Source organism: Cetorhinus maximus, chromosome 8 (assembly GCF_964194155.1).
Source record: "Cetorhinus maximus chromosome 8, sCetMax3.hap1.1, whole genome shotgun sequence".
NCBI classification, from domain to species: Eukaryota; Metazoa; Chordata; class Chondrichthyes; order Lamniformes; family Cetorhinidae; genus Cetorhinus; species Cetorhinus maximus.
The window spans coordinates 23,930,751-23,949,475 of record NC_135886.1 but is presented as its reverse complement, the minus strand read 5'-3'; the positions used below and the strand labels follow the sequence as shown (position 1 = coordinate 23,949,475).

The following is an 18,725-nucleotide window of genomic DNA, read 5'->3' as shown; positions in this document are numbered from 1 at the left end:
AGAGCAGCAGCGTTCTCCACAACTCACTTGTTTACAGGCCTCATGGGCGCTGGGACAACTGATGCCTGGCCCCAGAGGCCACTGCTGAGGTGGGGGGGGGGGGGGTGTCTGGGGGCTAGTGCTGGCCAGCATCGGAGGTGACTGCTAAAAGGGCGGCGGTGTGTGGTGGGGGGGGGGGGTCCAAGTGTGCCCTGGCGCTGCATCCTGCACACAGGCAATTGAGGTGGGGGGCAGGGTAAGCGAGGGAAATGGCCAAGCTTTAGGAACACCTGTATAAAGTGACCATGCCTCTGCAACTGAGATACGTCAGGCGCAGTCACAGTGACATGATTGGGGTCAGGGTCCTAGCCTGCCCACACATGCAAGCAACGCGGAGGCACCAGAGGGCCACCAAGCGCTCCATACCTTACCTCCACCCGGCCTCCCTGACACCCCAGCACAGACTTCAAGTCTGACACCACTTTATTGGACCGTGGAGCAGTTGGACGGCACACGTTGTACAATCTCCTCACCAACGCTGGCCATGTAGCAGTCACTGCTGGAGGTGCTCACAGCCCCTTGCAATCTCAGCATCCCGGTTTGGACCAGTGTCCCCCATGTCGCAGGTTGACAGGGCAGCCATTCAGTGCGCTCATCTCTGTCCATCCGAGGGGTGACCAGCACTCTCCAGGAAGCATTAAGGGATGGTCACACAAGGCCAGGAAAGGTGCTAAGTACAGCCATGATATCCACATCTGCCTCTCTTTCATGCTACAGGAGGACCATGGATCCTGGTGCCCTAGCTGTCTGCCTGATGACCTACAGAGACTGTAGAAGATGGAGGAGAGAGCGACTGAGGCTCCTGGCTGCGCAAAGGCAGGAGCAGCAACCTCATGAAGAAGGGGCAACAGGGGCTCCCGCACAAGCTGCCCAGGAGTGACAGTGAGCCATGGCTGGTCAGTGCCTGGCGACACCCAGGGTCTATAGACGCTGCCTGCCATTCCTGCTGATGACTGAGAACCAGTGTCACCGACGACTGCGCATGTCTAGGGATCTGGTGGTTCACATCTGCCACTTACTGCAAGACTTGGCACCAAGGGGACATGGAGGGCATCCACTGCCAGTAGCTGTGAAAGTGACCATGGTGCTCAATTTCTATGCCAGTGGCTCCTTTCAAGGCTCCTCTGTGGGATTTCACAATCCGCCACCCACAAATGCATCCATGAGGTCACAACTTTGTGCATTTCGTCCGGGACCAGGACAGCCAGGATGCAAGGGCCATTGGATTCACCCTGATCTCGGGATTCCCACAGGTGCAGGGTGCGATTGACTGCACTCATGTGGCGCTCAAGTCTCCATCGCTACACTCAGTGGACTTCATCAACCGCAAGGGCTTCCACTCACTGAACGTGCAGCTGGTATGCGACCACCAGAAATGCATCCTGCAGGTGTGCGCACGGTTTCCAGGGAGTGTGCATGACGACTACATCCTGAGTCACTCGCAGATCCATGCAGTCTTCCAGGGTCCACAGAGGCTGCAGGGTTGGCTCGTTGGGGACAACAGAGGCCTTGCCTGATGACACCCATGCGACGGCCTCAGACTGCAGCAGAGCGACGCTATAATGAGGCTCATGCAGCAGCTCGCAACTTGGTAGAGCAGACCATCGGGATGCTGAAGATGAGGTTCCGGTGCCTGGACTGGTCTGGTGGAGCCCTGTAATACAGTCACAGAGGGTGTCACGCATTGTCATCGTCTGCTGCACCCTTTACAACCTGGCGCTGCAATGGGGAGACAAGCTAGCTGAGGAGGAGATGGAGGAACTGCACATCTCTGTCGATGAGGAGGGTGCTGATGGGGATGAGGGTGAGGGGGTCCTCGGTGGTGACGATGATGGGGATGAGGCTCTCACACTGGCTAGGTGAGCAGGTGCACTCGGGAGGCTCTTACAGCTGCTAGATTTGTGGAGGATGATGACGACATGCAGTGAGGTGTCCCCGCAGAATCTCACATCGCAGTTGTGAACATTCGACTCCAGTCTGGCTTCCTCAGCGCCAATACCCTCTATGAGAATGTTCCTGTTATGGAGATGCAGTGGAGGCCCTAATAGTCGCTCGATTGCAGGAGATTGATGACGACACGCCTCTGCAACTGAGGACACTCCTTAGATCTTCACATAGCCTCTGAGAATGGCTGACTCCTGTCTGGCCAAGTGTAATTCTGGGAAAATTCCGCCCTACGTTTTCAGTTATTTATAATAAATGTGAATATATTTTTCCCACCTAATGCTTATGTTATCCCATAAATGCCATAGAATGTTTGTTTCTTTCTAAAGTCTATATGACCCGGGTGCATTACACAGGGCACTGGAATATCAGGATCATCAGCAGGTTACTTATTATGTCCAGAACATCCACTAGACTCAGATACATAGAGTTTCAAAGAAAATGCCTAAGATAGAAACTCAATATGCACTAGATTTATGTAGTTAGGTTTTATTTCTCCAATTTTTTTTTCTCTTTTTAAAACCTTCCTCTATCAGTGCTGATTGCGCAGTGTATTTTCTTTCTGCAGGAATGCACGATTGTCTAAACCACAGATTTCGCCATAGTCACTGGCACTGCCATTCCGTGATCAACCAAGAGGAACAGCAATTCAAATAGGATAAACTGCTACAAGAGTCTGTAATCTCACAGCAGGATGTAAAACACGGGGTGGATTCATACAGGGTTCATGCGCTGTACAGCCTCTATCCTATAAACCTAGAGCTTACTAATGGCAACATTAGTAGACAAACTCCCAACATGCTCATCTGAACAAAACAAATGGGTTAATGCTTGCATTAGGAATGCTGACAGAATAATGTCGTGCGAATGAATTAATTGCTCGTGTATTATTACCAACTGTGCCCATTTTCAGCACTGTTGAACTGTATACATCTTACACTGCCATCAAGTACACTTTCAGCCAGGTTTGGAATTGTGATTTGGCACATTTTGCATAAGCATCGGATTCACAAAATGTGCAGTTCTGTTCATGGCATGTATCTGACTGCAGGGCATAAATCTTACAAATGCTCAGCCTTACACTGCCATTGAATTTGCTCAGTATAAAATGGCAGGCTCAGCGGAGACAGAAACAGCATAAATTGCAGCTAACAACAATTCTGTAATATACATGGATGCCAGTTAATATGCAATTTAAATATTTATACCAGGGCGTTAGAACGTCAAGTGAGTCTCAACTGACGTCAAGTTGAGGGCTCTCCTACAGGACAAGTTTCATTCAGCCCTCTCTGCTCACAAATGAATGATAAGAGAAATTGGTTGGTGTCTCCCTTCTTGCACCTTCTTATGCTGGATCAACCAAGAATCCACATTAGTCATGACCAAGGAGAAGTCTGCATATAAAACCATAGAAGTTCCTTAACAAGGACGATACCTTAGATATAGACAACATTTTGTAGGCAGAGGGGTATAGATTGGAAAATCTGGTGCAAAATATTTGTTATTAAAGAGGGAAGTAATATCCATGAACATTGGGGAAAGTGGTCAAAGCTAAAAATCCATCAATAAAAGGCATGGTCTCACCCATTAAGTACCAAGTGAAGGCGCAGATTTACAATTAGAATTATGCATCCTTTGAAAGAAACCTTTGCGATCTTTTCAATAAGGAAAAACTCATCAACAGCTGTTCAATCAAATCACAAAGCCACCAGTCCTGAGTCACGCCAAGACTTTTAATAATATATTACCTGCAGAGAATGTTAACTGGATCTGTTCATTAATAATCTCCAAGGCAATGAAGTCATGCTTTTCATTAAAACGTCCGTTATACAACAGCAAGCCGTTCTTCTCCTTGGTAGCAAACCTGCAAAACAAAGACATTTTATTCCAGAGAAAGTACAAAGCAGAATGCTCCTCTAGGTATCGCAATGTTAGATTTCTCACTCATTGAGTTTGGCTTAGAATTTTACTACAATGTATACTGTATCCAAATTGTTTGGTGTAACCTTTATTGCACTGCCTACCACTGTCGTGATGTAGATGGTGCATCCCCTGATGATTAAGTGAAACCTTTAATTATTAATTCAGGGTGAGCCAATTTTTAAAAGGAGTTTATTCATTTCTGTGAAAATAATGTAAAAAAAGTTATAAAAAGTATACGATATTAAAGAGGAATTGGCCTTCCATTAAGTGAATGGGCAGTTGAACAAACATATACGCCATGGCATAATCTGACATGGCTGTAGATGGCAAATCCAGCAGGTTCTTTTTAATAACGTTGTATTTAGTCAGGCGTTTCCTTTTTGTGAAGAACGTGAAAAATAAATTATTTAAACTCTTTAAATATTGCATTGTTGGAAATAAATAACTTGCAATTATAGCTGCTTTCATATCCTCAGGACGTCCCAGAAGTTCTACATAGCTGACAAGTGATTTTTAAAATGTAGTAACTGTTATTTCCTAGACTAATAATCTATCAGACACACAGTGCATCACTGAGTTTGTTCACTACTACGTTGCTATCTTGTTCACATTAAGTATCTCCATCTTTCAAGGTAGGGTGTCCTAGAAGGTGTATAGTATGGCAGTTCATACAAGCAATGTACATTTAGAGGCACAGGGGTTTGGGAATGATACATATCAAGTACTTAACAAGAGAGAAAACCCAGAGACGTTGTTTAAAGGCAAATTGCAGAAGAATTGAAGGTTTGTTGTAGTTGTAGTTCTCATGAACAGAAGAGGAGAAGTTGTCAAGAGGACATAAAAAGCCTACAAAGGGAAATAGATAGGTAAAATGAGTCGGCAAATATTTGGCTGATGGAGTATAATGGAGGAAACTCTGGTGGGAAAAACAGAAAGCAATATATTATTTAAGTGGAGAGAGACTGCAGAACTCTTAATTACAGGTGTAAATCTGGGTGTCCTGATACACAAATCACAAAAGATTAGTATGCATGTACAGCAAGTGATTAGGAAGGCAAATGGAATGTTGGTATTTATTGCAAGGGGAATCTGGTATAAAAGTAGGAAGATGTTACTATTGCTATACAGGACCTTAGTGGGATCACTTCGAATACTGTGTAACTTTTAGTCTCCTTACTTAAGAAACGATGTAAATTCATTAGAAGCAGTTCAAGGAAGGTTCACTTGATTGATTTCTGGGATGAAGAGGACACCATCGCACACTCGCGCGATATTTCGGCCACCGGGCACGCTCAAAACTCGGAAGCGTGCAAGCCGACAATTAATTAAGGGTAATTAAGCCCATTAACACGCAATTGACAGAGATTCTTTGTTGCCTGTCCAACCGGCAGGCGAATCAGCCCAGTGGCCTTTGCATTTTTCAGGAAACCTCACCCATGGACAGGATGAGGTTCCCATAATAAATTAAAATGAAAATAAATTTCTGTGGACAGCATCTTCATTACCTACATTTTCAGATGAGTGTTCACGAAGCTTGGACACTTTTTTTCCCGGTTTCTGTGACCTTCATTTTAGGTTGTTTGGGTCTTCAGCTCCCTGAGGCAGCTCTCTGCCTTCAGGGACCTTTCTTTGAGCACTCACCCTGGCCGATTTCAGCACTCGCCCTCGTCCCGCCCCACCCCAGCAGCATTATGCCTTTCAGCCCACGCTTCATGCTGGCTGGCCATTAATTGACCAGGCAGCATGAATTCACAGTCGGGGGCCAATCACGGTCAACCGGCCCGCCGATTATGCCCGCCTGCCAACCTAAAAATCCTGCCACTGTTTAAGTGCTGTGTTGGACCTAAGGGATTGGGCCTACAACACAGGCTAGGCTATAAAAGCACAAAGTGAAAAAATAACAGTTTAATTCAGCAAGTCTAAAAATTCCAAAATTGAGCTGGATTTCAACAGCGGCTTTTCTAAGTGCTTCCCTTCTTTATGCAATACTCCTAAATCCAACAAAAATAAAAGCAAACAACCATGGATGTTGGAAATCTAAGATAAAAACAGAAAATGCTGGAAACACTCAGCAAGTCAGACAGCACCTGTGGAGGGAAAAACAGAGTTAACGTTTGAGGTCAAGGATCTTTCATCGGAACTGGGAGTGGTTAAAAATATAATAGGTTTTAAACAAGCGATAGGGGGAGGGTCAGTCGAAGAATAAAGGGAAAGTCTGTGATAGGGTGGAACATGGGAGAGACAAAAGGGTTGCTGGTGCAAGGCTAAAGGGAATGGTTATGGGACAGATAAAGAAATAAAAAAGATGTGTCGAATGGAGGTGCGAATGGCAGAATGATGAACAGCAGCCATTCGAAAGTGAAAACAAGAGAAAAATGAGTTTACACCGAAACCTGTAAAGAAAAAGGAAACAAAATGGGAGCAGGAGGTATGGTCTGACATAATTGAACTCAGTGCAGAAGGCTGTAAAGTGCCTAATCGAAAAATGATGTGCTATTCCTCAAGCTTATGTTGAGCTTCAGTGGAACCTGGCAGGAGACCAAGAACAGAAAGGTCAGGATGAGAGGAAGGTGGAGAATTAAAATGACAGACAACCTGGTAACAACTGCAGACAGAATGGAGGTGTTCCACAAAGCAGTCAATCTGTATTTAGTTTTTCCAGGGTACAGCAGACCACATTGTGAGCAGCCAGTACAGTATACTAGTTTGAAAGAAGTACACAAAAATTGCTGGTTCACCTGGAAGGATTGTTTAGGCCCTGTGGGGAGAGAGGGTGTTAAAGGACAGGTGTTGCATCTACTGAACTTTTGCGGAAAGGTGCTATGGGTAAGGTAGAGAATGCTGGGTGTGACTGAGGAGTGGACCAGGATGCGACGGAGGGAAGGATCCCTTTGGAATGCTGAAAGGGGTGGGGAAGGGAATTTGTGTTGGGTGGTGGAGCCACGCTGGAGGTGAAGATGATTCATTAAATACAGAGGATGCTGGGGTGGAAAATGAGGACAAGGGGAACCCTATCATTGTATGAACGCTATCATGAAATGAATCAGAGATTTCAAGATTTGTATTGGAAAATTCATGGTTAATTATCTTGAGCATGAGGAGTACAGGAAAGACAGCTTCTTATACTTCAGAATTCTTATAAAATGCATCTCAGTTAAAGACACAGAAAAGTGTGAATTTTTAAATTTAATTTATTATGAAAGTTGACATATATTTTAAACATTGTACAAATATTTTAGATTCAAATATTGAGTAAATCAACCTTGCTAAATGCGTGAGGCACAGACCTCTTCCCATTTTTAGTGAAGGCTACTTTCTAAAATATCCATCAGCAGTGCTGATACCATCTCCTCCTGCCCTACATATGAGTGACAGCATGTAATTGGAGCTTAATTCATATTTTTGTCATTTCCAAAACTCTGAAAGATTTTCCAAACCTTTGCTGCTGATAAGAGGTTTACTATTTCCTGACTTTGTTCTGGTTAAATCTTGAAGTGCCTTATTTTAGCCACAGCAATACTTTTCATTATTTGTAGATGCTGAAGTAGTTACTTCACCCACCTCCCTCCAATCTGCTCCCACTTCCTAATTCAGAAGGTGATGAATCTCTTTTGGCATGAATGTTGATAGCAAAGTGCTAATTATTCATCTCTGAACTTAGAACATTAGCGTATGTTAAATGATGGAAGCCAACACAACCATGCTTGTTTCTTGTAACATCGATCCATGAGACAGAGAGAGAGAGAGAGAGAGAGAGATGTGTGTGTGTGTGTGTGTGTGTTTCTGAGGCAATTGCAGTAGTCCATCAAGTGAAGGTTGAGCAGCGGGTTTCATGCAACGAGTGGTTAAGATCTGGAATGCGCTGCCTGGGACTGTGGTGGAGGCAGCTTCAATTGAGGCATTGAAGAGGGAATTGGATTATTATCTGAAAAGGAAGGTGGTGCAGGGTTAAGCCTCCTTGAGTGCTGTAACAATTTTGTGATTGTAAACTGCCTTGGCCGAAACCAGCAAACTTAGCACAGATATAGGTTTCGGGATTTCAGATCACGTTACTAGTTCGCAAGGGGTTAAATTCACAGGACAGTAGAGGGCTGATAGGTATAGGTTAAATTTCAAATGGGGCATCTGAACCAGCATTGTCGAGGCCAAGAAGGATGGCTTGAGATTCCAGTGTTCCTTCACACTCTTACAAAAGTAAAATGCTGCAGATGCTGGAAATCTGAAATAAAAACAAGAAATGCTGGAAATAGGAGCAGCTTCTGTGGAGAGAAACAGAGTTAACATTTCAGGTTGAAGAAAAGAAATTGAGATTCTCCTAATTGTTGTAACTTTGGTATGAGATTAATGGAAACACCAAAGAGACAACAGAACTTCCATTTACGTCTTATCTTTGGGGGTTTCTGTTGATCCTCCACTGAAGTTACACTGGGCGATTGGGAAAACCCCTGCAGAACTTAATGAAGTGGACGTCCAAAACTGGGGAAATTGTAAGAGTTCTATTCTCCAACGTCACCTCTTGACCATCACAAAATATGTTTGCTCCATTCCAAATTCTGCCATGAACTTAATCTGTGTCAGTTTTACAGGATACAGTATTTGTGAACATTTTAAAATGAGGCCACAGAAATTAGCCTCAATTTGGCAGTTTTGGACTAATCTAAATCCCAGGTAACCGCACTACTGCAGCCCATCAAAGCCAGCTACAAGCCACTAAATTTCAATCTCACTCCAAAGTCTGGCATCAGCTGGAGCCTGGATTACATGTAAAAACAAATAAATCTGCCTTAAAACAAACTGTGCCAAGCTCAGGTAGAATCCAGGCTACGTTTCAGCAAAGTCACATGCAAGACCTAGTAATGGATTCATTCACTGCTTATTTAGCACGGCCAAAACAACACATGAATCAATATGGCTGATTGTCCAAATGCAGCTATCAAGAAATCACAGACATAATCCCCATTACTTTTTTGTTCCTTTATGGGCGGAAGATCATGGCAATTACTGTATAGGTCTGAATTTTACCCTGGGCGGGCAGGCGCTTGCGATCCCCGGGCCCGGGAGTGTTGGGAAACAGGCCCGACCATGAGCCAATTAACAGCCAGGCAGCGTGAAACACACGCTGAAAAGCTCAGCGCTGCCGGGGTGGGGGCGGGAAGAGGGCGGGTGATGACGTTTCCATGGGCGGGGGGTGAGCGCAGCGAGAAAGCTCCCGGAAGGCAGGCCTCAGGGAGCTGCAGGCCTGAAAACACTAAAATAAAGGTTTAAAAAGCTGCAAAAAAAGTGTCCATGCAACACAATCAATCACTTGAAAACATAGCTGATAAAAATGATGCCCACAGATATTTATTTTTATTTTATTTCATAACGGAAGTTTCACCCCGCCCTTGGGTGAGGGTTTGCTGAGAAAATGCAAAGGCCGCCTCGCCAATGCGCCTGTCCGCCAACCGTAAAGTTGGGTGGGCCACGAAAAATTGGAGACAATTGCGCCGTTAATGGGCTTAATTGCCCTCTTGATTGTTGGTGGGTGCGCTTCCAACTTTTGCGTGAGCCCACCGAGTGAAATATCGCGCGAGTGCGCAATGACGTCGGGAGCTCACCCGACATCTTCTCGCACGATTTTACGCCCACCCGCGGGGACGTAAAATTCGGCCTATTAGCTCCCATCAGATAAAGGTCCGTACCCAGAGTAATCACTCAAAAAAGTCAACCCTAATGTGTTAACTGCTAGATAAGAAACTCGGGCCAGGATTTTCCAGTCCTGCCCAAATTCCCGCTGAGTCAATGGACTTTTTGCCGGTCCGCCAAATTTTCGATCCCGTCCACAATAGGCAGGACCAGAAAATCCTGGCATTTATTGCCCACTTCTCTTCTCCCCACTCTCCACTCCTTTGCTGGGAGAAATTTCTTTCCCCACTTGGCCACCATTAGTGCATGCAGGTAGGTGATTCCACCTCAGAGGGCATCACAACAAAGCCTGTACTCATTCACAATCTCCAGCCCACATCACAGACTGCGGTCAGAAGAGGGTCCCCTGGGCTGATTTCCCTCCCCATAACCCAGAGGTTGAGAAGTGAATTATTCCACTCCAACCACGACCCTGGCTGAGATCAGTTAATATTAAAACAATGTCACTCTTAAACTATTAAGTGAAGGGCAGCATTCTGTGACTTGCACAACATACATTGGCGGAGTTTTCATCCACATATATCACAAGCAGTGTTTTAGTTATTATTTGTGCTATTATTTAAGCAAAATGTCACTTAACTAAGAATTAGTGTGCATTATGCATCTTATGACTAACGCAACATGTTGAGTCTTCACTCCTGATTTTCCATAGCCACCTACTTTGATTTACTGGCAGGCTTTCACATCCAAAATGCAGGCAACTGGTTAAAAGGGCATTGCCATTCCTCAAGAAACTTTACTCAGTATTTGTAACCAGATATGGACAAAAATAATTACCTGTGTTAAAAATAAACTCCTTTGATATTTCTGGGGGAAAAAAAGTTACAAAGTTATGAAGGAGATTAAGACAGAGTAGTCACTGCATCAGTTTGGAGCATTTTCATACTGACACTGCCAGAAGCTTGGGAGTAGCTAGCTGCTGACCTTCAAGCAAAGAAAAGGGGCATGAAATTAAAATTAGCTTCTAAAATTCACCATTCCTGCCTTCCCTGGCGAACTGAGAACAAATGCAGCAGCTAAAAATGTTGGAAGTAATAACAAAAAGTTTTATTTATATAGGACCTTTCACATAACAGAATATCCTTAAGGCATTTCACTAGTGCATTAAAAGCAAATTCAGACACCTAATCAGGGAGATGGCCAATAGCTTGGTCAAGGAGGTAGATTTTAAGCAGATGTACTCCTCTCCTGCTGAGTTTTTCCAGGTATTTTTGTTTTTGTTTGAGGTAGATTTTAAGGACTGTCTTAAAGGTAGAAAGAGAGTTAGAGATTCGGAGAGGTTTAGAGAGGGAATTCCCGGAGTTTAGCACCTAGGCAACTGAAGGTACTGCCATCAATGCTGGCGTATCTAAAATTCAGGACCCTCAAGAGGCTGTATTTTGTGAACACACATCAAAATATACATCACAGCCACCATAAGAAAACTATCAACATCTCAGATGAGTTAGATTGACTGGTAACAAGTTAGTCGTTCAGTAGATTAAAATATAATATTGCAGCTGTGTTTGCAACTGAGGACCCCACATGACAGAGTCACCTGCACAACTCTCATTACTAGCTGTAAGAAGCTGCATCCTTCCAGTTTAATGGATGCCTCTCCCTCCATGACAAATTTACGGTTAAATAACAACGTGTCACATATCTATCTGCAAGAGCGGTATGCAGTCTCCTACAAAGCAATCCAGGGAATTACAATACAATCTGAGGCTGATTGCATAGGTTCACCCAAGTATATGGTCTCATCCTGCACTCTAGACAGGAGGTAAAGGCTACTCAGCCCTGAAAAGGGGAGCAGGGGGGTGGGGGTTGGAAAAGTGTAGAAATCAGCAACAACAAAACTCAATAAAAGCTAGGCAGGGTCATCTCATTCCTCCGCTGAAACCCAGTGCTCCCAGCATGCGCACAGCTGTGTGAAGTAACCAGATCAATAGGTAAAATGGCTCTACAAGATAGGAATCTAAATCTAAACTCTTAAAAATGTAATACGAAGTTAAAACTAAAAAATATCAAAATAAATTAATTAAATTGAATGGGCAGGACTTTATGTCCTGCAGGCGGGTGCGTGCCCGCCCGATCCGGTGTTAAATAGCACGCAGTGACGTCGGGCAAGCGTCCCAATGTCATTGCGCGCCCGCGCGATATTTTGGTCAGCGGCGCGCGCGAGAGTTAGCAGCGTGCCCGCCGACAAATAAGACAATAGTAAGGCAATTAATCCATTAATTAAGAGCTATTTTCCGCTGCCCGTCCAACCTTATTATGGTTGGCGGGCAAGCGAATCAGCCAGGCAGCCTTTTGATTTTTTAGGAAACCTCAGGTTTTCCACAATTAAATAAAAAATATATATAATTTTTTTGGGCAGAATTTTTCTCCTGTTCACGTTATTATGAGTGAGTCCCATGTCGGGCATTTTTTTTTCAGATTTTAAAAATCTTTCTTTTTGATTTTAAAGTTGTTCAGCTCCCTGAGGCAGCTCTCTGTCTCCAGGGAGCTATCAGCGCGTGCTCCCCCCGTGCACGCGCAGGCTTTTGCACTCGTGCTCTTCCCACCCCCACTCCGTCAGCGCCAAGCTTCTCAGCGCGCCTTTCACGTCGGGGGCCGATCGCGGGTGGCAGACCCTTTCCAGGCCGCTCCCGGGCCCTCCCGCCGACCCAAAAATCCTGCCAATGTCTTTAATTGCAGAGTGGAAATTACACGTCGAATAAATCTTCAAGTAAAGCATGAATCATATGAGCTTAAGTTTGCTGGCATTAGCTGGGCACTTTGGAGATTTGTTTTATGGACAAATACCGGCTTTTGATTTAAGCCAATTGCCCTGTGACAGCATTAAATTATATTGGATTTCAGTGCCATCTTCCATGCTTTGTGTAATTGATCAGGTTTTCTGCTCTGCAAAGCTTTTGATGAATTAAATCCCATATATGAGTGAAATTACTTCAAAGACGCCTATCAGTTAAATAATGAGTAGTCATGAAATTTGATAAAGAACCAGAACTTAATGGCATATTTAAACCTTTGTATCAAGGTAATTGACATGAAACAGTAATGATGAGTTCTAAATTTGCAACAAGAATGTACATTTATAAAGGCACATTTAACCTAGTAAAATGCTCCAAGACTTTTCATGGGAGTGTTACCAAACAGAATTTGATACCAAGCCATATAAAGGGGTATTAGGGCAGGTAACCAAAAGCTTGGTCAAAGAGGTGGGTTTTAAGGAATGTACTAAAGGGTAGGAGAGAGAGAAGCAGAAAGATGGAGAGGTTTAGAGAGAAAATTCTAGAGCTTGGGGCCCAGTCAACTGAAGGCCCTGCCAGTAATGGTGGAATGATGAAAATTGAGGACACAAAATAGGGCAGAATTGGAAGAGCACAGAGATCTTGGAGAGTTGTAGGGCTGGAGGAAACTGCAGGGGGATTGAAGTTCCTGATACCAATGATCCAAAGTTTTCAACATTTCAATATAATTCCACATAAACTCATTAAAATGTATAATTTCTTCTTTCAAGCTTTTTGATTTCAAATCCCAGTTCTGCCTTTATGGCTCTCCTCAACACAGTTCATTTTCTTGTATATGGCCACATCAATTATCGTTTTTTCTTAATTTTTATTCTTTTTTTTGTTGATCCAATTTGAAGCTTTGCCTTTTAACTATATTTTAAAAGTTGGTCAAGTTCAAGGTTTAGCCAAATTAATTTAAGCTTCTAGGCCTCGGGGACAAGTTGCATGATTGCAGTAAGTGCTATGTGGTGGGTGTCACTTGATAACGATTCTGGTGGAAGAAGACCCCGTCCCCTTGGCGGGTCAGGCCAGGCTGCAGCAGCTGATGGAGATGAGCAGAGACTCAAGCCCAGGCAGCCTGGAGAGTTCACCCCACTGCCATGGGGCTGAGGAGCAGCTGGGCTGATGGAGGAGCGGCTGGGCCTCAGGGAGAGGGAGCAGGCACCCACCACTGGTGAGAAGCAGTGGCTCCATGGCTGCCTGAAGGCCCCATCCCTGGGGAGAGGTGGTGGACCCAGGATCAGCGCCGACACCTTCCCTCTGCTGTCCAACCCAGATGGGAGGCTGGTCAGGGAGTCTCAGATCAGGAAATTCATCTTCATGGGGAACACCAACAAGATAGCCTCTACTCATTTGGTAGTACAGAACTTGAGTATTGCTAAAAAAAAAACAATTTGTTGAAGCTTTTCATCTTGCACTCATCAGGACTACCGCGAGAATACCAATGTCAGAGGAAACAACATATTTATACTGTATGAGAAGAAAGTGCTGATTAGTTAGCAAGTGGACCCTGATTGGTAGAGGCGTTGCCATGGAGAGTGCACCAATAAATGGTGACTGACAGTTAACTGCCAAGCATTGTTTGCAATTTAAACCAGGTAGCTTGACTCTGATTGGTCAAAGCATTGCCCTGAAGAATGAACCAGTGAATGGTTGTCACTTATTTTGTTCAGCTGAAACAGGCACAATGTATGTACATGTTCCTTCTGTCTGCAAAGAACAGGGCTCTGTGTATTAATATATGTAGCTTCCAGTATACACAATTGTGCCACACTGTGAGCCCAACTGACAATCTTAAATTGGTTGTCAGCATAATTTTTAGCACACTGAGGATTATTGAACAAATGTTATCCAATTGCGGAATCACATCTAATGTTGGGCACTGTGTTTTGCATTTTGCAAGTACTGGCTGGTTGGGTCTGGTCTGTACCTTGCCTGTCGCAAACACAAAAAGCTACATATATTAATGCGTAGGGGCCCTGTTCTTTGCAGACAGAGAGAGCATATATCTACTTTGCTCCATTTTCAGCTAAACAAAGTAATGACAGCCATTCGCTGGTTCATTCCTCAGGGCAATGCCTGACCAATCAGAGTCATGCTGCCTGGTTTAAATTTCAAACAATACTTGGTGGTTAACCATCCATCACCATTAGCTGGTGCATTCTCCATGGCATGCCTCTACCAATCAGAGGCCACTTGCCAACCAATCAGCACTCTCCTCTCATACGGTATAAAGCTGTTGCTTCCCCGACATTGGTATTTTTGAAATTGTCTTGATGAGTGAAAGATGAAAAGCTTCGACAAAATGTATTTTTTTAATCAATACTCAAGATAGCATCTACTACAGTTAAGTCAGCGCAAGCACTTCAAAAAAAAAATTCAACTGTCAGCTCCTGAAAGACGGCTATTATCTAGACAAAATACCTGACCCTGAAGACCTTGACCTCATTCCTCTGAAGTCTGTTACCTCGTCAGCCTCTGCTTGTTGCCAGGTAGAAAGTTCTTGTACCGTCCAATAACCACCTCCACTTCCACTGCCATGTCAAAGATAATTTGCAAGATGGCACTGCACCATGGCAATACAGAGATTTACCTTGCTCATCGCTTTTTTTTTTACTTTCTTCAAATTTTTATGAAGTAATTGTCTTTCTCATTGTTAGTTATTCAGTTGCGTGTAGATTTTTAGTGAACAAGTACCCGCAATGAATTTTCGAATGTACAATAAAAATTGAACTGATTGAATTAATTGATTGACTGAAGTGTATAAAGGTCCCTTGGTAACACTGCCCATTAACTGATTGAATCATTTATGTCATTAAGACTGATATTGGTTGAAATTAATAAGCCACATTACCCTCTACTGAAATTTGGTTGCTATAGGAGGGTTCCCTGCAGTCAGTTAGGTAAATATTTTCTTGCCCACAGAAATGGAAAAGACACAAACTATTTTCGACTTATATCAACTTCAGTTCATTCCTGGTAAATGAATATTTAATTACCCAGATTACACATTTGATCACGATTACCAGTCATGTGACTGTCTATGCTCAACGAGCTGATTTTATTCAGGAGAGAAGAAAGAATCGTGTAGACTCAGTATGGGGATAGCGTGGGAAAATGGCATTGAGGTAGATGACCAGCCATGATCTAGTTGAATGGTGGAGCAGCTCGAAGGGCTGAATGGTCTACTCCTGCTCCTATGTTCCTATGTTTCACCGGAAAAGAATATCAGCTGAAGTTCTCACACCTGATTCTCCAATGATCCATGCTGGAATGTATAAGGACATTAGATGGGGGCAGATTGGTCTAAACTGCAATGCATCTCTAATCTGATTATCTTGGTGACAGTAAATTGTCAAGAATGCATATTTTAAGAATTACCACATCAATCAGGTGACAGAGGGTTATCATTGCCCATGGACTATTTGCCAGTAGGAACAAGTACCTTCAAGAGAAGGCAGGGATGAGCAGGTGGTGGAACAAATAAGCCTTTAATTGTGTAAATGTTGGAACTCTATACATTTTTGACATTTGTCTTCACTCACATCTTGAGCCTGGGGTGTAAACTTTCATGCAGTAAAGATAACTTAGTCAAATCAGCCATACTCAAGTGATGAATCACTTTAAAATGGAAAAAAAAATGAGTGTAAAAACAGGAAAGGAATCTTCAAATCCCCAGATGCTGCTATGAGCCTTAGTCTCTCTCAAATGCTGTCAGCAGTCTTTACTCCCCTAACATTCCCTTATCAAAAACTGTAACTATCCTCCCATACTTTTCCTCTGGTTCTTCTCTGAATTCATTTGTGACTTTCCCCCTGCCAATTTTTTATTAAAACTGCCACATCTATAATAAAAATCAATCTCCAGTAATTCTTCCATTCATCTGTTTTTCAAATGATTGTGATCCTCTTGCATGTCACCAGGCTGCTGTCACAGTCAAGCTACTAATGTTCTATTCCTACAGCACAGTGGGTACAGTGGGCTGCAGGAAAAAACATTAAAAGGGCAAGTACGTAATATTAAGAGAGGCAGTATATTATGTTAGGGCCCAATACAGCTTTAACGAAGATAAATCATTAGAACAGAGTACAACATAAACTAGTATTACTCTCTAACTTTTTGTCAAAGGCCACAATTCTAATCAATGTCTTGCTCGAGGTCACATACTGCACCAGGGAGTGATGAGGCTTGTGATCATTCACTCAGTGAGATCTTGATTTTGATTATGCCACAGTGTTATTGAAAAATGGCATTTTTCCATAGGAAGAGCACGGAAAAGCCTTCTTTAGGACAAATCATTCCATTTTAATGGTGCCATATTACTTGCTGTATGAAAAGTGGGATAACTGTCCCTACAAAAGCAAAATACTATGGATGCTGGCTGTGTGAAACAAAGAATAGCATGCTGGAAATAGTCCGCAGATCTGGCAGCATTGTGGAGAGAGAAACCAATTAACGTTTCAGATTGACGACATTTCATCAGAACTGGGAAAATTCAGCGACGTAACAGGTTTTAAGCAAGGATAGGGGCAGGGAAAAGGGGAGGGGAGGAAGAATAAAAGGGAAGTCTCTTGTAGAGCGGAAGACAGGAGTGATTGAATGACAAGAGGGATGATGGTGCAAGGCAGAGAGTGTTAATGGGGCAATAAAAGAAACAAAAGATGAGTCCCATGGAGCAATAAATGGCAACAGCAGAACCATTGCCAGTACCTACTATCCGAAAACAACGGGGGCACTAATTGCGATCTGAAATTGTTCAACTTATAGTGTTGAGTCCCGAAGGCTGTAAAATTCCAAATTGAAAGGCAAGACGCTGTTCCTGGAGCTTCCACTGAGCTTCATTGGAACAGTGCATGAGGCTGAGGACAAAGAAGTCAGAGTGGGAGTGGAACAGAGAAATAATATGGTAAGTGACCACAAGCTCAGGGTCACACTTGCTGACCGAATGGAGGTGTTCTCCAAAATAATCACACAATCAACCTGCAGTTGATCTCTCCGATTTAGAGGAGACCACGATATGAGAAGTAAATATGCAACACTAAATTGAAAGATGTAAAAGCAAATCGCTGTTTCCCCTGAAAGTAATGTTTCTTTTGGTGCTGGGCAAGAGAAGAGAGGATAGTGCTAAATCCCAGCTCCGCAAACACCTCACAACAGGGCAGGCTATGAATGGCACCCAGAGCTGTTAGTTTAGTGAGGACCACAAAGGAAGAGGCGGGGAACTCCAAATGGCCTAAGGCCATAACATGAACAGCAATAATACACACAGACGAGAACTATTTTTTTCCTTACTTTCTGCATTTTTAAAAAACATCTTGGAAATTGCCTGTGGAATTCGTTACCACAGAAAGTAGTTGAGACCAAAACATTATATGTTTTCAAGAAGGAGTTGGATACAGCTCTTGGGGCGAAAGGGATCAAAGGGTATGGGGAGAAAGCGGGAGCAGGCTATTGAGTTGGATGATCAGCCATAATCATAATGAATGGCGGAGCAGGCTCAAAGGGCCGAATGGCCTACTCCTGCTCCTAGTTTCTATGTTTCTAAGTGTCCTCACAAGGATGCGCAAATTAATAACTGACATTGCTTCAAGATCAGCTAATTTTGATGTAAATTGGAAAAACTGAATCATTACCCCGAGCAAGAATTTTGAGTATACATGGTGCAAATTTGCATTGCAACATCAGGCTTGGAAGGGTGGACTCTGCCCTGGGTCAGACTACATTTTCCCAATTCTTTCCCCTCACAATCCCCTTGATGCATTGTGCTTCACCACAGTTATGCATTGAAAAAATGAGAGAATTTACTGGTAAACATTGTTGTGGGGTGTAGGGGCAAGATATTGAGAGTGGAGGGGTGGCGCCCGCTCGCCGATGCATAAAATGATGTGGGATGACGTAGGGCGGAACTCCCGACGTCACACCACGTCATTTCAATTTTCAGGTCAGCGGCGGTGCAGCTGTGCACCCACTGACCTGTCAACAGCCAATTGAGGCCATTTAAAAAGTAATTGAACTCGTTAAAGGACTTGCCCATCCAACCTCAAGGTCCAAGGGTGGGATGAGGTTTCATGTAGGTTTTTTAAAATTTTATAAAAGTTTAATTAAAAATGATGGACATGTCCCAACTCATGTGACAGTGTCAGTGAGGGGACATGTCAGGGAAATTTTATTTTTCTATATTTAACATTTTTGAATTTGGCGCCGATCTCCCTGAGGCAGCACTTAGCTTTAGGGAGATGGGTGCACTCTTTCGCGCACATGCGCGAAAGAGCGCACTCTCAGCTTAGGGATTCCCCCTCCCACCTGCACAGGGAGCGTATAGCGCTTCCTGGAGGATGTCACGCTGGGCGGGCCTTA

General features: G+C 43.7%; 1 protein-coding gene across 1 annotated transcript in view; it reads right to left on the bottom strand.

The window, feature by feature from the left end:
- celsr2 (cadherin, EGF LAG seven-pass G-type receptor 2) overlaps nt 1-18,725 on the bottom strand; it is a 328,955-nt gene that overhangs the window by 139,574 nt on the left and 170,656 nt on the right. Inside the window, exon 4 of the mRNA XM_078547792.1 lies at nt 3,732-3,847. Coding sequence (XP_078403918.1) covers nt 3,732-3,847 — 116 coding nt within the window. The remainder of the gene's footprint in view (nt 1-3,731; nt 3,848-18,725) is intronic.